At 32.9% G+C, this 14506-nt stretch overlaps 3 protein-coding genes across 3 annotated transcripts; all 3 read left to right on the top strand.

Moving 5' to 3' along the window:
• Positions 1–3103: 3103 nt before the first annotated feature.
• Positions 3104–4685, top strand: LOC130740951 (transcription factor bHLH25-like). Its single transcript, XM_057593684.1, has 3 exons — positions 3104–3802; positions 3918–4295; positions 4418–4685. Exons 1-3 carry the CDS (start codon positions 3389–3391, stop codon positions 4490–4492), a joined length of 867 nt encoding a protein of 288 aa, XP_057449667.1. The 5' UTR covers positions 3104–3388; the 3' UTR covers positions 4493–4685.
• Positions 4686–9990: 5305 nt separating this feature from the next.
• On the top strand, positions 9991–10914 carry LOC130735863 (uncharacterized). Its single transcript, XM_057587739.1, has 2 exons — positions 9991–10418; positions 10501–10914. The coding sequence occupies exons 1-2, from the start codon at positions 10269–10271 to the stop codon at positions 10843–10845; spliced, it is 495 nt and encodes a 164-aa protein (XP_057443722.1). The 5' UTR covers positions 9991–10268; the 3' UTR covers positions 10846–10914.
• Positions 10849–12733, top strand: LOC130737276 (replication protein A 70 kDa DNA-binding subunit A-like). Its single transcript, XM_057589028.1, has 8 exons — positions 10849–10955; positions 11039–11245; positions 11327–11459; positions 11545–11699; positions 11807–11927; positions 12021–12215; positions 12294–12377; positions 12472–12733. Exons 1-8 carry the CDS (start codon positions 10849–10851, stop codon positions 12676–12678), a joined length of 1209 nt encoding a protein of 402 aa, XP_057445011.1. The 3' UTR covers positions 12679–12733.
• The last annotated feature ends 1773 nt before the right edge of the window (positions 12734–14506 follow it).

Below are 14506 nucleotides of genomic sequence, written 5' to 3'. Positions count from 1 at the left end.
TAAAGGGAAGCATGACTATATGTTCCATGTTCATTAGTAAAATAATCATGCAGTGTACGTTCTTGAAGTCGGTGAGGTGTGATAATGAAATTCCAACAGATGGATACCCTTTAGTCTTTTCATAACATTTTCCCTCGCAAATTCATGCTTCTTCTATGCTGCGTTTTACCATGCAGATTATAGAAAGGGGAATGATGACTGGAGCAGATTATGCAAGCTAGTGAAAAAGCATTAAGCTTGTTTGAGTTTGGGCAGGTAATAATTTTCTTTGGCTAGGTCATTTTAAATTTCGGAAATAAAGAAAGTAATGAAGTCCCTTCTCATTCTAGCAGTAATGTTTAATCTGTAACATGTTATAGATATATTTTTTCTCTTGCACTAGAAATAATTGCCTAAATGATGTGATAGTATAACTTTAAGACCATATCGTCTTTTATTTGGGTTACGTAGACAATGTATTATACTCTCATTGACATACTGAAAAAGAGAAAAACAGGACAAAAGTAATGTGGTTTATTTTGTCAAATGTCAATGTCAATGTTGTCTGATCTGTAGTTATAGGGGTGGCATGCTCTCTGGAATCCATTTGCGTATGCACTCCCAGTGGACAATGTAAAGATTTGTGTGCTCTGTAACAGATTTCCATGATACTCAGTGATGTATGGATTAAAATATTAGGTGGTTCTCTCTTCAAGGGAAAAAACATTAAGGCTTCTGGAAATAATTTCTATATTTTTTGGATATTTGTTGCAGAATATAGGATGATGATGTTGACCTGTTCTAGCTAGTATGAATTAAAATACAGCATATATGCTATCAATAGTGCAAAAATCTTCCCCTAATTAGCATTTCTCTGGAAACAGTGATCATCACAGTTCGGAATCCTATTTTCATAACATGTCTGTCTAGCTATGCTTGTGTACATGGATCTACTTTCTGTGAATCAAATTATAGTTGAATTTGAGTGCACAATTTTATGTCTTAATCATTCAACTGAGCATTATACTATTCTTCTGCGCAGATATATTTTCTTGTATGAGACTATATTGAAATCAAAGTTTGAGGTGCTATTGACTGAGGTAATACATACACCAATTTGTTTAAGTATATTATCTAATGCAATTAATACTAATATAACGAGATTTCTTCCTGCAGGAGCCAATTCATGACCGAGTTCCACGAAATGTTGCATATGCACACACATCCATAAAGTAACCCTGGAATTTTAGGGGCTATCTTACCTCTGTAGTTTAATGATCTCATACTAAAAAATATACTAAACTTAAATTAACGGAAAACATCTACCAATACTTTTTTATTTCTTTAAATAAAGAAAGACAGAATAAGCCTTCATGCTCTTTCAGATAAAGCTTGTTTCTAGACTGTCATGAAAATTGCATTCAGAAATTTGACACCTTGAAAATTACATTACCCTAAAAGCATTCTCTATTGCTGCAACTTTGTCCTGTAGATCCCAGTCTCAAACATTCATCCAAATGCTGCTGAGTTCTGGATAGCAAGGTGCACCATCCTTGACTTACATGGCATGTGTTTAGTATAGATTGATCATCTCATCCTTAAAATGGCCGAGGCTTAACTTGTGTGTTTTGTTTTTGAGGTCGGGGGAGAACAAATGGTGGCACCATGCCATGTTTATATTTTGCCCAAATTAAATCTAAGTTGTTTCCAAAGCTATTTTAATTTTGGTTCCAACTGAAAAGTTAATGGTCCTTTTTTTTGTCAATGGAAAATGATCATTGAAAAAGGTTCAAGCCCAGGGATTACAAGAAAGTGGTACCGGCCCAATTCCAACAGGAGAAGAGGGCGGAAAAACTATTACCCAAACAAGCCTAATAGATAAACAGATTCAATACATGGTCGTTGGGGAAGGCACTCTAAATAACCTAGATCTCAAAACAAGCCTATAGTTAATGCTCCTTATTTTGGCAACTATTTTTTGCTTCTGAAAAATGTGAATCTGGCTAAATGTGGATCTCGGTGAGTTTATTTATTTTAATGGTGGGTCAGGCCCAAACTTTTATATTTTACTCTGACCCATGTGTTTGTATTTTGTTATTGTTTTTTAGTTCATGGTGGGGACCTTTTTTTTGTAATTTTACGAGGCTTAAAGGTTTTTCCTTGCCTCTGTTGACTATAGTATTATTAGCTTCTAATGTCTTGCGGGCAGCACTTACACTATGTTTGGTATGAGAGAGGTTGAGAAGAGAAGAGAGAGTTAGAGGAGAGAAGGGGAAATCACCCTTGTTTGGTGAGAGAGAGGTTCAGGTGAGAGAGAGATAGAGGGGGCCACTTTTCCCCTTTTTCTTCTCTTCGCAAATTGCGAAGAGATACGTCCCTGTCACCTTTTTTTTTTTTTCGTCTGCTGTGCAATTAGTGGCGGTTTCAAACCGCCACTATTTTTTTTAAATGCTTTTCGTGTGCAATTAGTGGCGGTTCTGAACCGCCACTATTTGCTTACTTGACTTTTTTTTGTAAAAAATATTTTTTTAATTAAAAGTTAACTTTTTCTTTTTCTTCCACCTCATTATTACTCATCTCTCTCCTTTATCTCTATCATACCAAACAACCTCAAAATCTACTCTATTTCTCACCTATTTCTCTCTACTCAAACTCTCTCTTCTTTACTCTCTCTTCTCTATCTCTCTCTATTCTACCAAACAGAGCGTTAAAGTTCATGTTTCTCTGCCCTGCGTGAAGACGTTCGATTTGGGCCTCGGCCTTGTATCTTTGTGGGTTTTTTCCCCTGTCTTTTATAAGACTAACAACTTTGACCAAAAAAAAAACTCACAACCCAATTGACCAATATGAATTTTTATAATTAAATTAATAAATAAAATATAAATATTTTAACTCACTTATTTTCAATGTAATTAGATGATGAGTTATTTAACTCAAACTTTCTCATGAGTCAATTTAGATAACTCCATATACTCTTCATTGCAAACGTGGCCCAAACTTTTATATTTTACTCTTACCTATAGTGCAGTAACTCTTCATTGCAAACGTGGAGCAGCCATGGCCTTGTAATGGTATGAGAAATTCATGTTAAAATATTTGTCAGTGAGCAATTCTTAAATCACAAACCGATTCTGATGCTCTAAGAAATAATGGGTGATGCGTTCAATAATAAGTCCTACCTTTTACCGATTCCATTGCTTGTCCAAATTACATTTACAAAACTAATCCAACATCATCTTCTGCTTCACTCCATTATCCAGCTACCTACGGTTGAAAAATCATTTCTAAATATGCATTCTATGACTATATATAGTTGAACCACAAGCATATTTGAGCAGACATTACTCTACTCTTGCCTTTTAAATGAATAGAGGATCCCATTCCCACCTTGTTTAACCTGTACCCAATAATGGATTGTTTTGCTTGCCCATATGATGATTTTGACATGCACTCTTTCTCCACTCTCCCAGATAGCGATTCTTCTTATCAGTGTTTCAACTATGAAACAACACCAAATTTTGTCCCTGCTGAGGTTTCTAATTACTCTGTTGCCTCAGCAAAACCAACCAGTGACATGATCATGCCTTCTTCCTCTCCAATACCATCCCAACTTATTTCATTCAACCACTTCAACAACCCTGCTTTGGTTTCTCAAGGTGCATCTGAGGACAGTATTTTCTCAAATTATGGTAATCCCCCGAACCAATTCGCTGCGAGGACCCCAACTCAAACTCAAGAACACATAATAGCCGAAAGAAAAAGAAGGGAAAAGCTCAGCCAGAATTTCATTGCTCTTTCTGCAATTCTTCCTGGCCTTGCGAGGGTAATACTAATTCATTCTCAGCTTAATTAGCCATTGTTTTTTCAATCACATTCATCATGCTATTTTATCAAACTTCATTTTTCCAAACGCAATTTTATCCAACGGTATTGTGCAGATGGACAGAGGTTCTATTTTGGGAGTTGCTATCATGTATGTGAAACAATTACAGGAGCAAGTGCAGACTCTGGAGGAGCAAGCAGCCAAGGAAGGAGTTGGATCCGCACTTCTAGTAAAGAGATCTGTTCTCTTCATCAGTGATGATAGCCTAACAAAATCTGATAAAATCTTTGACAACCACTGTTATAAGTCACTCCCTGAAATCAGAGTAAGAGTTTCTGGCAACGATGTACTCATCAAGATTCATTGTCACAAACAAAGTGGATATGAGACCATAATACTTGGAGAAATAGAAAAGCATGATCATCTCACTGTCCACAGTTTCAGCTTTTTGCCCTTTGGGAATACCATTATTGATGCAACTATTATTGCTAAGGTAACTAAATACACACACACACACACACATATATATATATATATAATATAGTTTGCATTTGAGATTAATTTGATTGCTATATAAACCAAGAGCAATACAATAATCGTGTTGTGGTATTGCAGATGAACAAGGAAAACTGCAAGACATCAAAGGACATCGTAAGAAGCCTGCAGCAGGCTTTGAAGCAGATCATTTGATGGCGGATAATCGGTTCAAGGAATCAATGTCAGTGATGTATTGATCAATGATCGCTGTAGTAGTGTAGTGTGTGGGATTTCGACACATATGTTGCCGTTGTTCGATCTATTCTGTTCTTGTATTTTTCCCTAGTTGACTAGTCTATATAATCTTCATTACTATGTTTAAATAGAAGTGAGTTTTGTTGGCTAATTTTTTCTTTTGAACAAGCAAAATTCATTTCATTAAAAACAGAGACAAAGGTCTTAGTTACAAATGGAGTTTACATCATTTGGCAGCATATAAATTTATGCCCACCGATCGTTTTGTCTCAAATGTCCTTTATTTGTTTAAGAACCTATTGCCTGTTTGCTGACACTCCTATATTATGAAATACATTTGGGAAAAAAATGATTTCACTTGAGATAATCCAAATTATGGTCAATCAATATAGCAACAAAATAAGTCCTACTTCTACATCAATCAATTAGTTTTCATGCACATAATGCAGGTGGAATGACGGATCATGAGAGATATATAAATGTGATAGTTGCAATTTAGTATAGGAAACTACTTGGTCCTACCACAGATCTTGTGATCTCCTTTTTTATTTCTCTGCTAGTCAAGTAAATGCACATACCTTTCCTCAATCGTAACGTTTTATAATTAATTCGATTAATTATGCACTTCATATTATTAAATTATTATAACTAATCAATGAATCATTTCACACTTCTCATATTTATATTTTATGAGATAGATAGAGACCGACGAGAGAAAAATGACAAATATGATAGATTATCTAATAAGAAAAAAAATGATTAAGAGAAATTTAGTGAAATTGAGATAGAAGAGAAAATATGCGTCTCAGTCATAACTCTTAATTTATATAAGTCTTCTATAAATGTAGCTAGCTTCTATTGTGTGGTGGATTGGACAGTATGTTTGCTGGTTTGGTCTAATTATGATAGAATCTATATATATAAGTAAAGCACACTTGAACCATTACATTAAATACATTAGTAAATATTGCATGTATTATAATGCATAAGTAATAACAAATTATCTTTGTAATAAATATATTAAATAATAAGATTAAAAACTGAAAAAAAAATTTGTATTGTCAAAAGCTATCCAACTACCTACATTAAATATTCATAAAAATATTTATATTAAATAATAATAGTTATAATTTTAAAAAATAACTTGAGTTGAAAAATATTAAGAAGTAAAATTAATTAATTATAAATAATATTTATAATTAATTAATTTATATAAAATATATTTAAAATTAATAACTATTTTTTATTAAATAATTATTGATAGTTAAAATTATCATAGAGTAATTTTCTATTTAACTGCATTTATGATGATAAATATATTAAAAACTAAGTTAATTAAATTATGAGATATATATTAATTATGTTATGCAAGTCATGCAAGTATCCATTGGTTGTATGTTTGATCATTTTTTCAATAAATTTCTTTATGTTGTTAAAAAAAATAGAATAATTTAATTAAATTTATTTGTCAAAATAGTTTAATTTTAAAATTTTTGGTTAGTTATAATTTTGATTTAAAATATGTTTTCTAATAATATTTAATATGAGTTTATAACCTCCTATGAGGTTTATCATTGTTGCACTCATCTACAATAGACTAAAAATGTAGTATGCAATGAAGTATTTAATAAAGTTCCTAAATGAAATCATATTTGATATAGCTACAATATTTCTTCATTGATAAAAAAAAAACAACCATTCTTAACAAACTTTCACTTTTGCACATTATTATGCTACACGAGCTTAAGAATCTTTCTTAACTAAGTCCTTATAATTTATTTGTGTTAACCACATCTATCCTCTACTGAGGGAACCATGTTCTCCTCAAGTGTTGTGAAAGTTAAAGGTCTATCATAAAGTGCATTCCTTAATGACGAAATCTCAGGGATCCAAATAGTTAATTTTAACCATTGTAATAGACATTCATTAGGTTGGACGATTTGTGTTTTCAGATTGTCTTATAAGATTTTATAATTTTTTACTTTCTATAATACTATAAACATTTATCGAATAAGATAAATTATTATCTTAATTCATAATTAAGTTAAAAAATATATGCTCTTACAAACTGCATTTTAACTAATTAAATACTCATTATGCAATAAATAGTATAAATTTTATATGTGTCACAAAGAATATGTTTCGACATTAAACTTTCATTAGCACACTTCCCATAAAGTTTCAACTAAAAACACTACTTTGATGGCCAAAACATGAAAGCAAGAGATAAATACCACTTTATAAAAGTCAGTTTACTTTTACAGATGATTTTACACAAACACGGACTAACTTATTCAGCTCTAATTATATATTTTTATCATTTTACTTAATATTGGGAGTGCATTACTATTTAAACATATATAATCACCAAATAAATTGAAGATAATTTTTATAAAAAAAACATAAAATATAAAATGTGTGCTTTAATATACTAAAAAATTAACCCAAGAGGGGTAGCTCAGTTGGCAACACAGGCCGAGTGTGTGTGAAGAGCTCTCGGGTTCGATCCCCACACAATAACTCTGGGAGAGGGATGAACAGCCTTAATTGTGACTAAATCTCGAATATGTCGGTATATCCAAAGGGTGACCGATACCAAATGTTTATTATAAAAAAAAACTAATAAAATTAGTGTACAATAATTTTTTTATTGAGCTTCATTAATGTAATATGTTTATCATATTCTTAATAACCTACTATTCAATAATTTGTCATATTACATAAATTATTTTAACAGACACACTATTTTAGGGCATAACGTTGTGGTTGTTCCCTCTCCTTTCAGTCTAGTATTGATAGGTATTGTAATTGCCTAGAGATATTGTGGTTTTAATATTGGCATTGTTTCGTGGAGGGTTGTCAAAAAAAAAAGGGTTTGTACTGTCTTGGTGGGACTTCTGAACAACAAATTGATTAATGCTATTAATGATTAGAGGATTTTGATCTTCTTTATATGAAGGAAAATTGTTTGTTCATGATCAATACATTGGCAACCAAGAAAGATAATAATGTGATTTGGTAGAAAAAGAAAAGAATTGTAAAAAAAAAAAGTGGAAATGAAATGTAATAGAATTTTTTTTTGGTTCAAAGTAATAGAAAGTTAGGTTAAAATATATCACGGTTGTTTTATAATTCATATAGCAATGATATGGAAAGAAGTTGGTTGAATAAGAAGGGTAAAAGCACTGGTTACAGAAGTTCAATTGACGGCATATAAACCATGTTAGCTCTGTACCCAAATGAGGGAATAGGGACACCATTAAACATTTTTCAGAGAACTAGGGAACACAGTCATGGACTTATAAACTAATTTTAAATTTTATACCTCTCAGTTCTGATTTCATTATCTAAAAATGAAAATGGAGGTGCGAGGAGTCGAACCTCGAACGTCTCGCAAGCATTGCCAGCACTCTACCATTTGAGCTACACCCCCTTGACATTCAATTAATTTAAATATTTTTAATTAAAGATTTTGAGATGATTAATTTCAAATTCAAATTTAGAAAAAATAAAACTATAAAATACAAATTTTAAATTTCACTACTAGTTTGGCGGTTTGTCGTTCTGATTGATTATATGAAACAATAATGTCTGGGCTGGGTCTCACATAATGGGCTCTACAAAAGGATATTGGCATTGCCAATTGTGTGTATTGGGCCTGGCACCGTCTAAGTAAGGAAATCACTTTCATTGACAAAAAAACTAAACCCATAAATTTTAAACTACAAAGATATTATATTAATAAAATTTTAAATATTCTATTGATATTTATTTTCATAGAACAATAGTTTAAAATATAAAAAATTTATTACTTTCATACACTTTAAGTAATGTAATTGTAAAAATATTTTTATATATTATAAATGAACTTTTATACATTAGAAAAACAATAGTTCAATAATAACAATAAATTTTGTTGATTTCAAAAAAAAATTGTTAGTTAAAAAAACAATAATTTTTTTTGGTTTTTCAATAATAACAATAATTTTAAATAGACCCTCAAAAAAATTAAATAGATAAAATATTTACATATATATTAAACTACAAGAGGATGAAATAGTAATTGTGCATCATACTTTTTTTTCTGTTTTTTTTTTCTGTCTGTATTTTCTTCTTGTTTTCTCATCCAAACAATTTAAAAATCCTTACATTTTCTATTTTATTTTCTCCTCCATTCATCTTCTTTTCTTTCCTTTTATTTTCACTTCACATCCAAACACTTTATCTAACTTGAGGAAACTGCTAATAACTACTGGAAAATTGAAATGAATTCTTCCTCCTTTTTTTATGTTGAAACTGGAAATTTCACAGAGTGGATAAAAAAATTGGGCTGGGTTGTTTGGGTGGACAAAAATGTTTATGAGAAAGTTGAAATTGGATCAAAATGGTCCCCTCTGTTCATTCTACAAAACGTGCAAGTGTGTGCAAAACAGAAGGAAAAACATTAACATTGGAAATTCGGAATGAGAAGAGACAATCTCCTTCAATTCAATTGCTCTCTCTGTGCAGCAAATGGTATGATATGCTGTATAGGCAAATGTGGCAAACCAAACAATTTCTTCTAAAAGACACAAAAATAAGACAATTAAGACAAAATTGAAAAGGACTTGAGGTGAGATTTTTAAGATAAAACAAACCTGCCCTTTGTCATCTTTTGCCTCCAATTTTCAATCATGATAATCAAGCACACTCCAACTTTTAATAGGTACATATTAAGCTTCGATCAGCTTTGAAACTTAATTTAGGAATGCACATAACATCATTACTAGCGTGCTTATGCAAAATGATGGTACTCTAAAACATAAATGATCTAAGTTTAACCAACAGTTGATAGGTAGCTGCTGAACTCCTTAATCATCTAGGTTAGAGTTCGATTATTTGACAATGCGTATGGAAAATATTTTATTAAGTTAAACCTACCAACTTAATATAATTTTTGAGCCTCGACAAGATATATACCTAGCATATATAAATGGGCTTTGGGTGTACGTGTGTGTGAATTTCATATGCATGTACTAATCCATTCGTGGCCCATGAACATCCTTTCGCGACTTTGTGCTCCTTGCATGTGTGAATAGCAAATAATAGAAGGTACCCAAAGATATAGATCGTTCATCATCAATCACTTCTGTATTGCATCATATGGTATTTCTTAAATTCAACTTTGTGCTAATTTGTATACTTCGTTTGGGAAAAGAATTATATAAGAATAATATGCAATTGTTCCTTTCTTGGCATAGACAGAGTTAGTGGGGGTTGTTATTTGATAAAGAGGTTTCTATCATTCTATGCATCTGTGGGATACATACCAAAGGCAATCTATACTAGATACAAAACACAAGCCCTTTAGAACGACAAAAAACCAACGTGGCATTCTCACAACCATTTGCCACGCGTCTGTTTATTAGCCTACTCTTGATTACTGAAGGACCATATGTGTTTCGAATTTCATTTGTTTCCTAGCTTGGATGTAGTTATATGTTTTGTCCCACTTTTAATATACAAAGAGTAAGACACTGTAGCTCCATATGTATTTCGTTGACCTTCTGTTTGCAGGCTGGAATGGATTTATATGTTTTGTCCCACTTTTGAATATCATTTTTCATAATGAATATTATTCTTGGTACTATAAATAACAATGCCAATCTCATCAAAAATGCACACCCTTCCTAAGTCCTAACTGATCCAGTTGTGTTCCATATCTTTAGTTATCCTTTTCCTGTCTTGATCCGCTATGGAGTTTGTTTACCACAATGTTGATGAGCTTCGTTCTGGGAAGCAACATTGGAGGATATTGGTGAAGGTGGTTCGAATTTGGTACAGCCAAGGATTTGCCTCATCGAAGCTTCCTCTTTCTCTTGAGTTGGTGCTGATGGATGACAAGGTATGATAGTGTTATATCACATGTTTATATTTTCTTTTTTATTTAAATCAAGGTAATTGTAGGATGTTGGTATACATGACAGGGTTCGAAGATCCATGCGATTATTAAGAAGACTTTGATGTACAAGTTTGAGAAGTTACTGGTTGAGGGCAATGTCTACAGTTTGTCTTCCTTCGTTTTAGTGGATAGCAGTGGGGATTACAAACCTACGAGACACAATTACAAGATTTGTTTCATGTATAACACTGAAGTGCGCCACATGCCCCATATTACTATTGATGAGTTTCCCTATAGCTTTGTATCTCTTGCTGACATTTTAGCCCCTAGCTATGATTCTGGTTATCTTATTGGTAAGAATTGGTACATGTTTTATCTAAGTTTTGTATCTCTTACTCTGAAGAGTTTTTGCCCATCTAACATGTTTTGAACTATGTTTGCAGATGTAATTGGCATTTTGACTGGTGTTGGAGTTGAGAGGGAGATTGTTACAAATGGAAAGAAGTCAAAGATGAATGTGATTGAGATTGAGTCTGCCGGGTAATTTAATCAAAGGATTTTTATCTTTTTAATAAAAAAATGTAGACCAATTTTTTGTCTTAATGAATTTTTTCTTTTAACAGCCTCAGGGTTGAGTGTGCCCTCTTTGGCGCCTATGTTGATGAGTTAGCTAATTTTCTAGGAGGGGGTGAACTCAACAACCCTGTTGTCATTATTCAGTTTGCCAAAGTGAAATCATTCCAGGGGAACAACAGTCTTCAGAATGTGCATGGTGCTACCAAAATCCTGTTTGACCCTGATCTTCCTATGGCATCTGTTTTGAAATCAAAGTATGGAATTAATATATTTAGAAAGCTTATTTGTTAAATTTCAATGAATGCGATGATGACAATTCAGTTTATCATTTCCAGTTATTTAGATGCTAATGCGAGTGCATCCCATACACTAAGTCAACTGTCAGATTCCAAATCCGTATCTGGTGAAGAGGATTTTTTGGTCTTAACTAGCAGCAAGTCCATTGCTGAACTTAGTGATATTAAGAAGGTAACAATGTGTTTGCAGTATTTAGTTTGTTGATGGTATTTACGGATATTGCGACAATGTACTCATTATGATCTGTTTGGTCTAGGACTGTGTGTGTGTCGTGTATGGAACCATACTCCCTATGGAAGAAGGTGTGGACTGGTGGTATACTGCCTGTAGATGCAGTCGTAAGGTGTATGCTGATGAAAGGATGTTTTTCTGCGAGGGATGTAATCGCCATGTTATTGCAGTTTACCCAAGGTTGGTTGATTTCAGTTGTAATCATATACAAAGTTGGAATGGGGTAAACCTTATGTTAGCAGAAGAAAATAAATCAAAGTGTGACACTGTCTAAATTGTGTACATAGGTTCCGTCTTCAATTGAGGGTGGAAGATAACTCTGGCAGTGCTAATTTCATCCTCTTTGACAAGGAAGCCACAGCACTGCTTGGCAAAACATGCACTGAGATGGTTGATTCATGTGACAGGGTACATTAATGATATATTGATTTCATCCCGGATAACTTTTATATATTCATGTAATTCATTCACGCCTTGCATTTTATTTTGTTGCTATTATAGAATGAAGGTGGTACTGGGTTACCTGTTGAATTGACCAGTGTGTTTGGGAGATCTGCTCTTTTCAAAATAGAGGTGAAGAATTTCCAGGGTCAGAGGTTTGATAGGTCCAGATTTGAGACTTCGTATCGTGTTAAGCGTGTTTGCACTGATGAATTGATTATCGAGCAGTTCAAACATTTGCAGCTAGATCTGAGTGTACGTGTTTATCTCCCTTATTTTTGTTATGCTTATTTACCTAATGCTGGGGCTGATCTTAATGAATACGGGATAAAGGTGGGTGCATCTTCTAGCCGTGGCATGCTGACCCCTCAGTCCACACTCAACAAAGAAGTCCTCCGGAATGAAGACATCGGGAAGGTATTCATTGAAATTGGTTTTTCTTTTTTATCCATATTTGTGAAAGGGGCATACAGCACGCTTGAGAAATAATTGTTTTACTTCATTTTGTTAGGATTTGCTGGATGAGTTTGTCGTCGTCTCCAGTGAGAAGGTTTCAGAGCCTGATTTGTCATCTGAACTTCCAACCACTGATCTGAATGCAAATACTCAGGAGACCATAAGTCCAAAGAGGAGTCCCTCCCCTGACAACGAGGGTGTTCAGGTTCTGTCCAACAGGAAGAAGAAGGTGATTCCAAAGGCAAAGAAGGATAAGATTTGAAACCTATCATATTGACGATGCAGCTGTTTGAAGTCAGAGTATTAAGTCCATGATTATGTTCCTAAAATGCAGAGTTTACTTGCAGTTTGTTGTTTAGCCCTATTATCTACGTTTGTTTTTCAGTATCATGTGTTGTTTGTGTTGTTATGATGTGAGTTTCCAAAAATACCAGTTTCTTTGAACATGGTAATGAGTATGAATAACACTAATGTTGTTTGCATCGTCAACTTTGTGTTAGATTATGATCGTTGAGAAGATTTGGAGTGCATAAAATAAAAAGGGGTCATATAATTAAAAGGAACAAAGTTTAGCTGTCATTTTCTTTTGAAGGGCTAGCTGGATTAGTGTCACAAGTCTGTCTTATAACTGGTTTCTTAAGTATGTCACAAGCTTACTGATTAAAGTTGAAGCATATTTTTAGACGAGAAGATATTGAAGAGTAGTTCAGTCCAAAATTGTGATTATAACACTCTAATTACCTTGTCTTAAATACATAGAATGACTATTTGGTCAATGAAATATCTATTTATCTTAGGTAATAATCATCATTATCCGAACACCTGTTTCCTCAGCATAAAGATGGTTTGATGGATGAAAAAATTGACGAGAAGATATTGTTGAAAAATGCTTATTGTTACAGCTTCACGGTAGTCCAAGTCTTACTGAAATACTATTGGATCTCACATTTTCCATCCAAAATGGGTGTGTTAATGCAAGTTAAACTTTGTCTTATCTGCGTTATAGGTAATGAAAATAAATTCTGGAGTGTGGCAAAGAAGTGAATGTTGCATTCAAATTGCCAACTTATGTATAGCACTGTCACATTTATCCCGTGAGAGCTATGTCCAATATAGTCTTTCATTGATTCCAAATACAGTTACACAGCTATCAAAAGACTCATGGTTTAAAGAGAGTATTCCTTCTCATGACGAAATGATTTGTTTGAAGTTAAGCACAAATAAGGAGATTGAGATTCAGAGAGAACAACCAAAAGACAAGTGTGTGAGTTCATTGTGAGACAGAAAGTGTACCCAGTAAATTGTATTTAGTGCAACCGAGTGAGATGGCTTGGGTATCTTACTTATGATATTACGAAATCATAAGTAATCTTATGTTAAAACAATTTATGAGTAATATCTCAACAATCACTTTGGTAATTGAATTTGCAAAAAGATACAAAATGTGTGCGTTAAGTTAGTTATACAGGTGTAGTAGGAGCTCTCAAGTTTTCCATATTTAAGTTCAAAGTCAGGTAATATTTAGATGAGATATTAAAAATTGCACATCTATTTAGGTCCCTCAAATTTTTTGGTCATTAATATTTAGTCCTTCTCCTCACATTATTAAAGTTACTGGAACTAACAAGTCACCATGAAATCATTGTCCAGCCTATGCAACCAGTGAGGATGTCAAAAAACGCAGCCATGCATATTTTATAGTACCATTTTATATTTATGTATATAAATCAGGGACCTTAATCAGATTTTACCCTAGAAAAATTAATAAATAAAATATAAAAAATCAACTAATTTATCTTAAATGATTTTGGTCCACCTAGATCATGGGTTTTTGTAACCCAAATTTTAGAACGAGTAATTTAGACAACCACATTCCACAACGGATTATGGGAAATTAATATATATCAATTTGGAATTATACGTGTACAGATTTGGAAACTCTATAGGAATTCATATAATTTGGAATATATAAGAACTTCAGTTAAAAGTTGTTGCAGATTGACCTAACATTATTGTACAAGAAAATACTCCAAGAAAATGGCTTATCTTATACTCCTTCCGGTCCTTTTTATAAGAAAATTTTGACAAAA

Source organism: Lotus japonicus, chromosome 2, assembly GCF_012489685.1.
Source record: "Lotus japonicus ecotype B-129 chromosome 2, LjGifu_v1.2".
NCBI classification, from domain to species: domain Eukaryota; kingdom Viridiplantae; phylum Streptophyta; class Magnoliopsida; order Fabales; family Fabaceae; genus Lotus; species Lotus japonicus.
The sequence above is the reverse complement of the archived record's forward strand: the minus strand, read 5'-3'. Positions and strand labels throughout refer to the sequence as shown.